This window comes from Megalops cyprinoides, chromosome 18 (assembly GCF_013368585.1).
Source record: "Megalops cyprinoides isolate fMegCyp1 chromosome 18, fMegCyp1.pri, whole genome shotgun sequence".
In the NCBI taxonomy this organism is placed as follows: Eukaryota; Metazoa; Chordata; class Actinopteri; order Elopiformes; family Megalopidae; genus Megalops; species Megalops cyprinoides.
The window spans coordinates 30,707,635-30,723,881 of NC_050600.1; the positions used below are offsets into that span (position 1 = coordinate 30,707,635).

The window sequence follows — 16,247 nt, forward strand, 5'->3', positions numbered from 1 at the left end:
TATTACTGCTCTTTAACAGCTCTGACAGCCCCACTCTCCACTCAGGAAAAAGGGCTTTAATCAAAACCAGTCACCAGGGAAGGCAGTGAGCAGCCCTGCCCTTGCAGTCTGCCAGGGGCTTACACTGTCACTGCTGACAGCATGACCTTAAGAGGTCTCCGACCTCTTGGCCATCGGCTGCCCTGGCCTTCTGTGCAGCCCCGGTGCAGTGTGTATGTACAGATGCGGGGGGCCCTCCCTTGGCCAAGCACAAAGACCATCCGTGTGGAAAGTGTGTGTCACTCACCGCAATCTCCTGGTTCCGCTAAGCCAGGCCGGGACGCCCACCCCAGCCGCATTTCAATCTACTCCATCACTCTTGCTGCCTGACTTTAACCCTCCTGGGAAACCAGCGAGTACCCATAGTGCATCACTGCTCACATGGCTGCTTGCCACAGCAGGTTGAGCCCGAGCAAACAGCGTGATGTGCAGCCCCACCTTTGGCCTGGATGAAGGCGTGTTTTAGGGTGTTTCAAGCTTAAAGCACTTCTTCATATGAAGACAAAGCATTATGATCAGGGTTTGTCAGACCCACTTCATGAATAGGTGAACACCAACCCTCCACCACAGACAACTGCTAACACACACACACACACACACACATATACATACAGACACAGAAGTGCAACCACACACACACAATGATATACATGCATATGCACAGAAATAATTACACATATATAACATGCACAACACAAACACACACACACACATATACACAAATGCTAAGACACATATACATACATACACAAATGTTAACATATACACAGGCAGGCACACAAAAAATTCAAATGCTAACACTCACACAAACGTAAAACACACAGACATGCAAGTGCAAGCACACACCCACACATACATACTCATATCTACATATGCACGCAAGCACACACACACACACACTCTTACACACATATACACAATCATATACACACACACACACATATATATACACACACACACACCCACTCACATACACACACAGGCGGCAGTGTACAAGGTTGATGTGAGCGCTGTCATGGAGCCTATGTTTCTCACTGTGATTCTCAGCTCCGCACAGGAGACACGGTGAGTCAGTTGCCTTCTTTTTCTCCATGCCAGCATTACATAAGTCCCTGATAAAAGGTGCTGTTTTTTTTCCTTCTGGCTTTATCTGCACCTCACCTAAAATCCAGCTAGGCACTGGTCCGTACCCGCACCCCTGAGATACGATCAGGAACGTTGCCCGGTTCTCTGTCTCGCTGGATCTCTCACATGCCCCCCCCCCCCCGCCCCCACCCGCAGGGCTGCTCTTGGGCAGGCAATCAGCAGCATTGCATGGCAAACAAATATAATTGCCAATCTAATCGCATTAGTTTCCACATTCTGTTTACTTTTGGTTAAGCAGCTCCGTGAAGGCCTGGCTGTCAGACGCTGAATGGGGCATTGTTCCTGCCCCCACAGATGCAATCATGCCGGCCCAACCTCCCCTCATACACACACACACACACAAGCCAGGCTGTGGATTCTGAGGCACAAGGTCTTCCCAGTCGGGGGTGCATGTGGGGGGCTAACATCGCACTGCCCCTTCCCAGGTGCGGTTGGTGGATGAATGTTCTCACAGACAGAACATGAGAGCGTTGTGAGAATGTGCGGAGGTGGAAAATCAAAGCAATGCTCTTGCTGCGCTGGCGAAACTGGAAAACTATATTTTTCACAGTATGGCGGCCTTTAAAAATTTTAGTGAAGGAGGTCTTGCTTCTGCCCCAGGTCGAGGACGTGAGGCCAACTGCACTACGAAAGGCCCACAGCTTGTCATTGGGACAAACAGCAGGGGCTGCAGCCAAGGCACTCAGGTCTTAAAATGGGGTCTCTCACTTACCCTCACAAAGGAAAACATAGCATTTCCCACTCAACACTAAAACATACACACACAAGGAGAGAGAGAAGCAGAATGACAGAGAAACACAGAGGAGAGTGAGAGGGAGACAGACAAAGAGAGGAGAGAGAGAGAGAGAGGGAGAAAGAGATAGAGAGAGGGAGAGAGAGAAAAGTGAGAGGGGGACAGACAGAGAGAGAGGAGGTATGGTATGTATCTAAGTGCCACAGCCTGAGAGACAATGTGTAGGAAGCATCTGCCCAGTTAGTTTAAAAATGTACATTTTAAATATATACGTGTGTCTGTGTGTATTTTTAAAGGAGGTTAATAATCATTTAGTTCTCAAATATATGTGAAAATTGCTTTTGTAATATGGTACATCTGCGTGGTCATGCCATTACAGCTTGTTGAAATTTGAATTTGATAGAGAAAGAGGGAGAGACAGAGAGGAGAGTGAGAGGGAGAGAAGAAGAGAGAGAAGAGAAACAGTGGGAGAGTCAGAGAGAGCGTGTGTGTCTCTGGGCATAGCAATGTGGAGTGCAGAGGACTGTGGCTTGTGTGTTTTTGTCCCTCCCGTTGGAAGCTGGTTGCTATGTTTGTTTGGCTTCACTTTGGGGAAGGCACATAGAGCCGGAGGGGGGTAAAAGGGGGCCATAAAGACACCCAGGAATGCCACAGTTTAGACCATTAATTTAAGGTTTATTTTGTCCTCAAGGTCTTTTTTTCCTCTCACCTGCTTGTCAGTATGAAGAACTGTTAACTACCTGTGAATTTCAACAGATAAACACCAACCCAAAAAGCCCCCTTCACCAAAACACACATCATTTGGAGTCCCTCTGCCCATATGTGTATCATCCACAGCACCTTACAAGGTTCTTAAGAGAGAAAACAAAACCCAGAGAAGGTGCTCGGTTAGAAGAACAGAGCATTCATAAACCAGCTTTTCAGGGCCACTGGAGTGTGCTTTGCAGACCCAGCCTGATTTTTTTCTGTGGGTTCACCTTCCAATGCAAATGGAATTACTTAAGTTTAAGAGTGATTTCATGTGCCAGCAAGACTGGCATGTTAAACAATATCCACCAAACCAACAACTGTTTATCAGTGAACCTTCCATATACAAACAAAGGAAAGAAAGAAAGGAAGATCAAAAGAAAGGAGAAAAGTTGTAAAGAAAGAAAAAAAGAAGGGCCATATCAAACAAAGGAGCAAATTAAGTACAAACAAACAGCTCAGAGAACATCACAGCAGTAATGTGAAGTCAGACCTAATGTGTAAAACCTGGCTGAAATGTACTCACCCCTCACACACTCCGACAGCAGAATAATCTCAAAAACGAACAGAACAATCTGAAAAAGTCCCATTCTGGCAGAGGAAGGCTTCTAGCTCTCAAATCTACAAAAAACACAATTTAAAGTTATGAAAAAAGAACATTAGAATTACAAAGGACTTAATTCACTTTAACAACAATATTTCATGAGAGATTTATTGCCTGACTACCTTTCAGAACCACGAATTATTCCCTACAATTTTTCTTATGTCTGGAAATTGGCCCTGTCCTGTCGTTGAATTACTGCCCTTACTTGTCACTATAAAATAAGTTGTTAATCACCTAACATATTGAAATAGACACACGGTCCATCCCAAGGCTGTTAATTGAGCGCGCTACTGGCAAGAAACAGTGTGTCTGGGAAACCGAAGGGTTTTATTCATAAACCTCATTCAAACGCGCTGCTCTTATTTTCTCCATATGTTGCTCTGGTTCTCGTTAGCCGTGTTATTGTTTCTTTTTAGAACTTTGACTACGAGTCAGCTGAAGAGCGCAGGAAATGTATTGATTGCCAATCTCCGAATCTTGCATTATATGCGCTAAGGTTGTGCGTTTGCAGTCCAGGCCATCCGTTGTAACCGCTGACCGCATCTTAGTTTGTTGTGTCTTAATTCAATCAGGTAAGCGGGCTTGTTTTCTGAAAATAATGCACAGATGTCATTTCCAATTGTGAGTTTCTACCCGTCAATATTAGATTCGTTTCAAAAATGTTACGCTTTCAATTGCAATGACAATTCTGACCGAATGTAAGACGTTCCAGCCATAAAATACGACTTGTTAAACGTTTTTAGAGACAAGCTACTAATACTGCTGAAAATACTACTACTACTTCGGCTACTGTTGCTGTTTCCAATATTTATATACAGAATGGCTTTTTTCGTATCTTCAGCATTCCAATTCCAACATTGCTAACGTACAGCCCTTCCACGACTTAAAAATGAAAAGTAAAAATATACCACTATTATTAGAAACTGTTAACGTTGTAAATGGGCATCAATTTCCAAGTGCAGTTCACGTTACTCCGTTACTTCTGGCACCCATAAAAAGGAAGCTATGTTGAGCATCTCCGCGAAGTTGAATCGTGCAGAATCCAACAATATTAATATATTAGTTACCGCTCCAACAACTCCAACTCCTAATACTACTACTACTACCAATAATAATATTAATAATAATAATAACCAGACCAGATATCAACAACAAAGTAGCTCTGCCTCTGTGAAGCAAATGAGATGTATTCTTTCTCCATGGTTTCATTTTTTACAGTTCCACCTTAACATTATGACGCATTACTACATTAATTCTCAGTCAAAATGTATGTTTTTATTTACTGTAATTTATATCTATATATATATATATATATATATATATATATATATATATATATATACATATATATATATATATAAAACACAACAATTAACCTCTGTAACTACGTATCACTTAAAACTAGCTAAACATGTGAAGGAAATGCTGTTTTTTCATGATTTACCTGAAATTACCAACAGGTGAAGATAACTTCGGTTTTGTTTCCCACAGAAATCAGGTTCCCCATCTTAAAACATTCCGCATCAAATTCAGTCGATTAAATCCATTTCTGTCGTTCCATGTGTCCCGAGTTCTTCGGTCTGAACTCTTCCGCCAGACAGAAGAGAGTTGTGAACTTTGACAGACAGCTGGATCCTGCTTCCAACGCCTTTGGCAATCGAAAAATCCACTGGAAGACTCACTTGAAATTGTTATTTTTCCGCAATAAATCTGAATCCTCACGGTGTGCTTTTAAAGTCTCCAGTGCAGTGAAGCTTAGGAATAGTTTCTGTGGGACAGTCAAGGCGTAAAAATTCTCGTGTGCGTCCACTGAGTAGTCCTATCGAAAGCAGAAACCAAAGATCCGCGCAAAAGTAACGGGCGCTGCGGTCTAGGGTGCGAAACGAATTCCAAACATGATCAAGGATGAAACAGTCTTTTTTTCCCCCGCGCTCCTGGAAGATGAAATCACGTTAAAAGTTGGCATTTGGCTAACAGCACTAAACGAGCAGGATCCTACTGTAGTCAGGCAGTGCCAAAAGTACGGCAATCCAGCCCAGCTCCGAACTTTGGACCAATCAGAAAGAAGGGCTCAACAAATCACAAGAGTTAACTCTTTCGGATTACGTTCCTATAGAGTCCGCTCCCAAGCGCTGATCCTGGATCATCCATTAACATTCACACAAAATGGTTGGCCCTGAGATTTTAGACCGGTAAACTGATCCTGAATCGACGGCTGCCGTGGAAAGAAACTGATGCCTGGAAAACAATGCAAGGATTTAATGGTTTATGAGAAATTAAAGTTGTGCATTCGTTGAGCAGGACACATGCAATATCTCTTTGTTGGTGCGTAAACGCAATTGAAATTATTAGTTGCGTAATATACATAATAACAATAGGCATGGGAGCAACGCCACTTCCTCAGGTACTAGAATGCCACCATCAACACACGTCGTAACGCAGGCTTTAAATGATTTTACTCACTTTCTCGATTTTTTGGGCAAACACTAATCATATAAATTGTCACTTTTAGTGTTGCTATCATACTCAGTCGTATCTTCCATGGAGAAAATGTTTAATGAACCTTGGACTGCTTCCTCACTGCGCCCCGAACACGTTTAACACGTGATAGTGCTTCTAGAATGTGCAAAAAAAAACAAAAAAACAGACTGATGTAGATAGAGAGAAGTAGGCCTATGCCAAGGATAAAGACCTTGTATTGCTGATGGCAAAGTAGTCATTGTATAGCACAGCGTTATGAGCACCGACTACAAAATATTGTAACTGATAAAATATATTTTAACAACATAAAAGCATTGTAACTGTATTATGTAGGGTTTTTCTGCAGGCTATTTCAAATTCATACAACTGTGAATAATAAAACAAAATCTCGTTTATATTTTATATTATCTAGATTATCTAATAAAATGTTCATGATGGAAAGAAAATGTATTGCTAATCACTGCTGCAATTTTATTATTACTATAGCACAGCCTTAAAAAGCACAGCGGGTGTGAAAAAGTTTGAACCTTAGATCCAACTCGAACAGATCAGAGATGCTATTCGAGATACGTTGAATTTAATATAATTTAATGACCGAACAATACGAATACTAATTAATCTTTGATCATTTTCCAGTTATTGCCGGCTGTTCCAATATTCAAAACATCGACCAATGAAAAAGGGTATCTTCGCCATGTAATAAACTGGACGTTGATATTAATGCACAAAGATAATATTTATCACTAAAACATCGGGATATTTGGTAATAGAATAATAAATTATTTGCAACATATAATATAATACAATATAATATAATATCCAACTTGTAATGAACTAACTTCCTTGTATCCCCCTTAGATTATCTTGTGTAGGGTGATCAAAAGCTTGAAAAAAGTCAGTTTAACACCATTGAACTTCCTCTCGAGGGGCCATAAAACAGCTTCCACAGGAATAAATCGTCAAGAAAAAGAAACCAAAGGCATTTGATGGGAGGACAGATGGTGAATGTTGTTGCACTGGGGCCATCCCACGAGGAGACTCACAAAGACATTTTGGGAGATATACAGTTTAACTTTACACCCAAGGTTATACCAATATAATTTTCATCGTATGCTGCTTGTAACATCCTGCGTTTTTATGTAGACGTAAAATTATAACCATAATCCTTTTAACAAGAAATCACAATGAAGTGATCCAAGACTTGATGTGATGTCTTAATTTTTATAACTGTATTGAGGAAGTACGGGTTTGAAGTTTGACCTCAGGAAAATGGGCGGGTTTGATACATTTTCACAATCACATTTACTGCAAAAATAGAATTTATGACGTAGATAGTTTTTAAAAATACATGGGCCCTATAATATAAGACATCTAACATTAATGTAAATAATTTAAAAAAGTATCTTCTTAACAAGAGAATAATACATTTTATTTCGATGTAGTGCTCTTGAGGAGGATCTTGAAAAAGTAACAGTTCCCCGAAAACCATTATCATGTGGCCAACAGTTTTTTCTCTCCGCGTACTGTCGAACAGCCGTTTACAATTACGTAAAGCCGTGTTAGTTTGTATAAACCGTGTGGATTCTGTGGACTCTACTGTAAAACCGCGACAGAAAAACAAACGTGCGACCCGTGATGACTCAGCTCCGTCGGTGTCTTTATCTTACGCTGTTTACCATTTTAAATATGGTAAATACACATTTAATGTGCCGTATCTTCGAAGTACGGCTGCAGAAGTCACCGTGCCATCCGAAAACACATTGTTTTGATCCAAAATTAGACAACAGACACCTGGTGTTATACTGCATCCTGCTGGCATGCAATTGAATTATAATTTCTGTCTGCATTTTCCAGGTCTATGGAAGAATTAGTATAATTGTTTTTGATATCGGTATACATTTATATACAATGAAGTCTAATGGATAATCTTGATATGGGGAGATTTTTTGAGAAGTATTGACTATTCATAATGATTAAGGTGAGATAAAGAAGGGCTGAGTGCTTTGTTCTGCCTGTAAGAGGTGGCGTCTGTTCACGTGCTCCATCCAAAAACCATTCTTTTACCTAAACAGGCTCTCCCCACATCTCCTGCATCTAGCCTGTCCATATGAGACAGCTCCTGGGTGAAATTAGTCTGATTTCGAGCTGTGTACCTGTGGTCTGACCAAAGAGCAAGTCCAAAGGATCATGCTACTGAGTCCTAAAGGACTGAAAAACACTGAAAACTTCCACTTTGAAGGTGGGTACATTAGTCTGTAACTAGAAGTCTACAGTTTCAAATCCTAGCAGGGGCACTGCTGTTATATCCTTGAGTAAGAAACAGTAGCTTAACTCAAAAACTATACAAATATAAAAAATCAACTTCTACAAATTGTTCTAGGTGGAGGTGCCTACAAAACAATTAATGTAGGTATAACTCTAGATTTACACCCTCTGGGGGTGCTGTGCCCTGCTCACCCTGAGCTACACGGCCATAAAAGTTGTGAGGAGCACCAGGCACCTTTAAACACCAAGAGACTCCCACAGGGCTGGAAGCTCAAACATTCACACCAAGGGCATTGGTCCAAAATATCACATGCTTGGTATGTCCAACCAACCAGTTTCCCTGGGTTAAGTTCTTTATGAAAGAAACCTTATGCCTGTTAAATGTACTGTATGTAAGACATGTGCACAGATTGTCTTGAATTAGTTCAGGATGGTTCAGGTCAAAGTTCAGTCACAGCTCCTCCCTGGGGGTCAGCTCATACTCTGGTGAACAGGAGGCAGGCATTTGAATAGGTATTAGGACACCTGACTGAAGAAAAGTATAAAACCCAAAGAAGTCCAGATTCAATGAAACCATAATTGAGCATTTCTCTTTTCCCTGATTCCCACAATGAGTTTGGCAAATCAGTAAATTTGTTTTCTAAATTACAACCAAATTAGTTTGCTTTCATTATTCATTTTATTATTTGTTTACTTTCATTACTTTTATTTATCCCTTTACATGAAAGAAAAACAGCACTGCAGCTGGACTGAATGTGGGCCTAAATATCAAACTTGCATCAGTTTTTGAGTACATCTATGGTTTTCTAAGTTGCATACTTAAGTTTTACTTTAGTATTTTCAAATGTGGATGGACTGTTGAAAATAAATATTTTAGTTCTGTACAGTGCTTTGACCCTTTCAAACTCTGTTGCTTACTCTTATTTTGACTTAACAGCCAATGAGAAAGCCCAGGATGACCCCGCCATCTCTTCCAGTGAAAAGAATTCTCTACTGCCCTCTGGTGCATATAACCCCACTGTGTCGCACACATTTTACTTTGTCTTTGACAACATGTCAAGAGGCAAGAATCAGTTCAAGACTTTGGTCTTTAATATAGTAAAGAGGTAAGGAGAAGTAAGTAAAGAAACATCCACCATTTTTTTGCAAGAGAAGAGTAGTATTTATTATATATACATGACATTAAAAACTAATTCCAGTATTTCAGAATTTCAAGTGATGCCATATATCTTGAGGAAACAAACAGGCATTTACAAAATAAGAACAAGCTTTGAATAAATAGTATCCAGTCCTTTAAATATGCTTTTGTTTATACAGGGTAAGTAATAACTTTGTACATTTTAATCTTTGCATTTTGTTCATTATAAAAACATTATTTTATTTCATTTTTCCTTAAGTTTTTTAATCAAAAATAAAACTAGCAATCTTAGCAATGTTAAGCCTGAGATTAAGCTAATCACCCGAAACAAAATGGCCAGTGTCGTCCTCACACAATGTGACCGGGTGTCCCGGCAACACCGTGTCCAACAGCCAATCACTGTTCTTCGCATTGTGGAATTTCATCTGGGGAAAAAAAAACATTCTCAGGGTGTCGGTCAAGCTCTCAATGAGCCTCAATGATGACAACCCTTAATATGCAGAGAAGTAGGGGAGCTGGAAATTATGGGTAGGGACAACAGCAAGCTGGGAGTTGAGTGATAAGAGATAATGCCCCATGAGCTGATGCCAGAAAAGTGTGTCTGGATTTGGGGAGGCAAGCGGTAAGAGATAGTGCCCCATGAGCTGATGCCAGAAAAGTGTGTGTTTGGATTTGGGAAGGTAAGCGGTAAGAGACAGCACTCCATGAGCTGATGCCAGATCAGTGTGTTTGGACCTGGGAAAGGTAGGACCTGCTAAGAATGAGTTCAGGTGTGGAAGTGTCCTTTCAGTAGGACATGATGCTGAGAGCAGGAAGTCAGGGTACTGGCTTCTCATCTGATCTGTGCCCCCTCTGCACTGTAATGCCTTCCTCTCACTATTCTCACAAACTGACCCACTCATAGCAGAGTGACCCCTACAGTGACCAGCTGACCTGGTCTCTAGCTCATATCAGACACCAGCTGCAGGATTTCACTAATTCTGCACTACTTAGACTGCACTAAACCCTTATGTAACCTAAGGTTCTCAAATCATTAGATTTCTCTCTGTGCTCAAAAGCCCCCTAAAGACAAAGAGTGACTCCACCTTCTCTTAACAGGTCCACAGTGTGAACAAAGTGCCAGGGAAGAGGTGTATCAGGTGTATCCCAGCTGGGATTTGAACATGCCTCCTTCTGGTTACAGTCCCATTTCCTGCTCTAATTTGATCAGTTACGATAATAAAGATAAACAAAATATGAAATATGAACTGATACATATAACAAGTGAACTAGAGATGGCAATATGCAGAGATATTCAGAAAATGATTGATGAGTGAGCTGTGAAGTTTAGAATGCATAAAACAGAATCCCACTACATTAAGCTTGCTTTGGCAAAATGTTACCACTTGGTGGCACTCTGAGTTCTGAAGACCGTGAGGAAATTGGTGTGATTCATGGCTCTTTGCCCAGGGGTTTATGGTTTATTTACATATGGTAATGTTTTTATCAGAGATAGTAAATCAAACACATGGATTAAGCAAAGTTTAATGAGCATGTTGTTGCTCTGAGCAGCATAATCACAGAAAGATGTGAAGGTGACCACATGGGGGTGCCACCTGCAAGAGGAGCCAAATTCCCAAAGCTTATTTCCTGGAGGTATGTTTCTGCTCTGCAGGGGGGAAAGGGCAGCCATGCTGTGCCATAGAAGCCACTGGCACGTCATCAGGCTCTGAGCAGAGAGAGGGCAGCAGCAGGTCCCAGCCCCCGTTAGACTGGGACCACAAGTCTACATCTAAATGCCAAATGCCTTTTCTGGAAAGGCACAGACCACAGACACACAGGCAGACATCAGCAGCAGCCAGGTCAGTTTGAGGCTCTGTGGTTTACTGGTAGGGCCAGGCTGACAGTCATTCTGCGTCACTCCGCTCTCTGTTTCTCCCCTGCCAGTACCGTATGTGTTGTGTGTGTGTGTGTGTGTGTGTGTGTGTGTGTGTGTGTGTGTGTGTGTGTGTGTGTGCATATGACTGAGTGAGGGGTGTGGGGGAGGGATTCTAAGGTTGCACAAAAATAGGAATATTCTGATCATCACAGATGTATTGACATGCTGCCATATTGGCCCAGCTCCCTATGCAAAGTGTAAATGGAGCAGGTATGCTGGGCCTGATTTCATTGTTCAACCATGCTCAACAAAATTGCACAACTTTATTGAATGTGGGCTGGCAATATAATTAGCTGAGTGAACGGAGCTGGACCATCCTGATGATTTATGGATCGTGACTCTGCGCAGCATTGATGTAAAACAGCAAGCCCAATGTCTCACCTTGCGCTCAACGCCTGAAGCCCTCATTGGAGCAGGACAACTCCCTCAGAGGAAGCTGAGTGGCTGAAGGCAGATGTTTATCAAGAGACAGTATCCCCCAAAGGCAAACTCACCTCTTCTGTGCGTGTTGAATACAAATCGTAAACGAAAGAAAAGGATTGCACATTCATTGATGTTTGAGAGCTGTGTGGCGGGAGAACACTTTGACTCACAAAGCACCCATGGTGATGCCGCACGGAAAAACAAGCACTTCTGTCTGCTTCCACTCATCTCTGCAGTTTTTGCTTTGGGTAGCCATGACTGGGACCATCAAATGTGCTCCCCGGTTGCATCGAGCAGGTCTGTATCCAGCATGCTCCCCGCCTGCATTGCAGGGCGTTCAGCTGAACCAAAATGTGGAGCATGGTCACAGGGTTGGAGCCAGGCTGAGGCTGTGCCATTGGAGAGGTTGGACATTTTAAAAGACTTACGACTGGAGCGATCACAGCCCGGTTTCGTCCATAGTGCAGCCATGGCTGGTACATGAGGGGGAGGTTGTATTGGGATGGTCCTGCAGACAGCAGGCCAGAGAGGATCCAGTGGTTTCCTTTTAGCAGCTTAGCAAATGTAAGAGACAACAGGAGAGGAAATGCACGTTGTATTTCACTGTATTGTCTTTGTCCATACCCACTGTAGTGCATAGGTAATTGTCACTGTTACAGCGCAGCCATGGTGGTATAGTCATAAGACTTTTAACTGGAGGCAGCCATAGGTGGTAGGGGATAATGGAGGATTCAGGAAAAGCTGAAGTTTGTGGGAAGAGGTGAGGGGACTAGGAGAGATTGGGGATTGTGGGTAAAAGTGGAGGTCTAGGGGAGATTGGGGATTGTGTGTGGGGGTAGGAGGTCTTGGGGAGTTTGTAGATTGTGGGTGGAGATGGGGGGGTCTAAGGTAGATTAGGGGTTGTATGTTTAGGTAAGGGATGTATGAGAGGTGGTGAGGTGGGTAATGGAGTAGGGGGTGGTGGTGAGCTGGGTAAATGAGGAGGCATCCAGTGGCAGCATATCCCACAGTGGGGTCAGACGCCAGTCCTGTCACTGTAGAAAGGTGTGACGTGGAACATGTAGCAGTGTGTGCACACGCGCACCGGCTTCACCTGGCCGTAGCGTGGCAGGGGCGCTGAGTGGGAGGAACAACGTGAGCAGAAGATCTGAAATAGAGAGAGAGGAAACAGATAAGTGTGTGTGTGTGTGTGTGTGTGCGCGAATGGTGTGTGTTTGTGTGTGCATGTGTGTGTGTGTTCGTGTGTGAATGTGTGTGTAAGAGTGTGTATGGTGTGTGAATGTGTGTGTGTGTGTGTGTGTGTGTGTGTGAGAGTGTGTTTGTGTGTGTGTGAGAGAGAGAGTGTGTATGGCGTATGAGTGTGTGTGTGTAAGAGAGAGTGTGATTGTGTGTGTGTGTGTGTGTGTGTGTGAGAGAGAGAGAGAGTGAGTGTGTGTGTGTGTGTGTGTGTGTGTGTGTGTGTGAGAATGTTTGTGTGTCAAACAGGCTTCATTAAAGGCAGGTATTCATCAAGTAACATGCACCGCCTATTCAATCTAATCAGTATAGCCAAAAAGTTTTACACTTCACAGGGGTACAAGACAAGGATGTCCACTCTCACCCCTACTATTTGCCCTGTTTATTGAACCCCTAGCAGCTGCCATCCGCCAGGACACCAAAATCACTGGTATCACCACCATGAACACAACCCGTAAGGTCAGTCTTTTTGCAGATGACCTATTACTATATACACAAAAATCCTCTAACATCACTTCCAGCTATTTTCAATCTGATTGGGACAGTTTCCGCCATCTCAAAATATTCAATCAACTGGTCAAAATCCATTATTCTCCCAGTCAACCAGGACCAGTGGAATGCTGTGTCCCCCAATCTCACTTAATATCCCTACAGGTAGCATTCGATATCTCTGCATTGATATTTCCTCCAACCTTTCAGAGTTGTTTGAACTGAACTTCATGCCAATTCTTAAAACCACTGGGAATCAGTTAAACCGATTGAATAACTTACCACTCTCACTCTCTGGCCGCATAGCTGCAGTAAAAATGTCAATCCTACCAAGAATCAACTTTCTTTTTTCAATGACTCCCGTCTTTCCAACATCCAATTGGTTTTCCACTCTAAACTCAATAATCACAAAATTTTACTGGAAAAATAAACAACCAAGAATTAAACTCTCAGTACTTCAAGAAAGCAAGCTGCTTGGTGGCTTAAATCCCCCAAACTTTGTTCATTACTTCTTAGCTCATCAGTTACAGTACATAATGAAATGGATATATTCAAACATACAACAAGACCGCTGGCTTGAAATAGAACAGTCAATATGTGAAGAACTCACCAGAGACCTACCATTAAAGACCTACCATTCTTGTCCCAATCAATCAAAAAACATAAATGCTATAAGACCATCACCATTTCAACAATGCTGGAGGCTTGGTGGAAAATCAGTAAGATCACCAACCACCCACTTAATCCCTGCAAACTCACACCAATTTGGAACAACCCAGATTTCTTAATCACTAAAACCACCTTCATATTTAACTCATGGAAGAGTAAAGGAATCACCCACATACACCACCTATTTGAAAATGATAAATTCTTGATGATCCATGAACTAACAAAGAAATATGACATCACCCAAGAAAACTTTTTACAGTATCTCCAACTTAAGAATGCACTTAAAAATAAAATACAACTATCCAACAATAATTTGCAACCACTGCCATTAATAGAAAACATAGCATCCATTTCAACATCTAAGAAACCTTTAACTAAACTATGTAAACTCATATCATCACCAAAAGAAAAAACACTATCCATCCCAATTACAGACTGGGAAAAAGATTTAACAATCAAGGCTGATCTCAATTTCTGGAAACAAATATGTAGCAACACCTACTCCATGTCTAACAACTCCCGACTACAGCTAATCCAGTATAAGATTATGCACAGAACACACATCACCAATCGCAGAATGCACCTCATGGACTTCACCGATACAGATATCTGCCCACGATGCACCCTCAACACAATAGATTGCTATTATCACTCTTTCTGGCAATGCACACCAACCCAAAATTTCTGGCAAACTGTAACAGTTGAACTGTCCAAATTTCTAGGCCACAGCATTTCACTATCCCCATCTCTTTGCCTAGGAGATCTCACACCCATCAGTCACCTTCACAAATATCACAAAACCATACTTATCACCTTGACCATAGGAAAAAAAACAATACTCCTTCACTGGAAATACAGGCACAAACTCTCAATGTCACAATGGCTTAATCTGTTAATAGTCTATATCTCAACGGAACAAATCTCAGGTAAAAACAATAAACAATCCAAACAATTCAGTGATACCTGGGAACCCATCCTTGTAAGCCTCAACTTGCAGACAAATTCACATTTACATTTACATTTATTTAGCAGACGCTTTTATCCAAAGGGATGTACAAAAGTGCATACAGTAAGTACAGCGACAGTACAGGGACAGGATGTGTACAGTTCCACAATGAGACAGTAGTTCTCAGCTGAGAGCAAGGTCTATTCGAGGACACAGTACTATCTGATTTGTACGACTACAGCGTATAGGGCAAACTGACCCCTCGGCGTTGCTTTCTTTCCTTCCTTCCTTATTTATTAACTTTTTTTTTGTTATCCATTACCACTATTCATTGGCTGTCATTATTATTATTAGGGGCCAAGCACTGAAGGTGCTAGGAATTGTTAGAATTTTTCACTATTATTAGGGGCCAAGCACCGAAGGTAATTGTAATTGTTAGAATTTTTCACTATTATTATACTTTCTCCTCTGGGAGTCTATGGCAGCCCATAGAACCCCTTGGTGGATTTTTATGAAATTTGGCACATTGATAGAGAACAGTCCAAAGTATCCAGACCTCAAATTTGGGGTCAATCCTTCCATCTCTGTAGTGCCACCAACAGACCAAACTTCAAGGTACATTTTTGCTTATAACTTTTCAACTGTTTGTCCTAGAGTTGTGATCTTGGGTCATGATGATTCAAATGCACCCACTGGCGTTAAAGTCCACCATATTGGATTTTCCACCATTTTGAATTTTTCAAAAAACCTTCTTTTGCGAACTAGTCCTAGGCCGTTAACCCTATCACCACCAAATTTGGTATGTATCATCTACAGATGGGTGTGACCAAAATTTATTCAAAGAATTTCGCTAGGGCAAATGATGTGGCCGCTGTCGTCCAATGAATTTCCATGCCAAAGACACCAAAACAGGAAGTGAGCCATATGTCAGCAATGCTTGGTTGCAGTCACGCCAAAATTGGTATTGCCAGGGGGAATATTGGGTACCCACCAAGTTTCATGAAATTTGACCAAATCGGGGCACTACACCAGAAAAACAGAAAAAAAATTCAAATGCCTATAGCTTTAGAACCAAAGCAGATGTTTCAACCAAATTTCTTGTGCATCATCACAGTGAATGACTCTAGCTGGGAAAGCATGAAACCTGTGTGTCGGGCATTTTGTTTTTCAGCCATCTTAGTATTATCATTTTTTCAATGGTTTTCTATGGCAGGCCACAGAAGCCCTAGGTGGATGTTGGTGGAATCTGATACCCTCATAGAGCACAGTCCAAGGTATCCAGGCACCAGATTTGGAGTCAATCCATCAATCCCTGTAGCGCCACCAATAGGCCAAATTTCAGAATACATTTTTGCTTATTACTTTTGAACCGTTCGTCCTAGAGTTGTGATCCTTATTTCCACTGATTCCCTG

The 16,247-nt window shown here is 41.8% G+C and overlaps 2 protein-coding genes across 4 annotated transcripts in view; both read right to left on the reverse strand.

The window, feature by feature from the left end:
* fgfrl1a (fibroblast growth factor receptor like 1a) overlaps positions 1–5,356 on the reverse strand; it is a 92,938-nt gene extending 87,582 nt beyond the window's left edge. Inside the window, exons 1-2 of the mRNA XM_036551494.1 lie at positions 4,714–5,356; positions 3,192–3,286 (exon numbers count right to left, since the gene is read on the reverse strand). Of these exons, the coding sequence (XP_036407387.1) occupies positions 3,192–3,255 (64 nt within the window). The 5' untranslated portion in view covers positions 3,256–3,286; positions 4,714–5,356. The remainder of the gene's footprint in view (positions 1–3,191; positions 3,287–4,713) is intronic.
* Positions 5,357–9,459: 4,103 nt separating this feature from the next.
* Positions 9,460–16,247, reverse strand: part of zfyve28 (zinc finger, FYVE domain containing 28) — a 128,154-nt gene continuing 121,366 nt past the window's right edge. For 2 of the 3 annotated variants that reach the window (XM_036550812.1, XM_036550813.1), the window contains one exon: positions 11,116–12,641. In XM_036550812.1, coding sequence (XP_036406705.1) covers positions 12,510–12,641 — 132 coding nt within the window. In that variant the 3' untranslated portion in view covers positions 11,116–12,509. Of the gene's footprint in view, positions 9,579–11,115; positions 12,642–16,247 lie in introns of those variants that run through there. The other variant, XR_005005641.1, reaches the window with a different exon arrangement.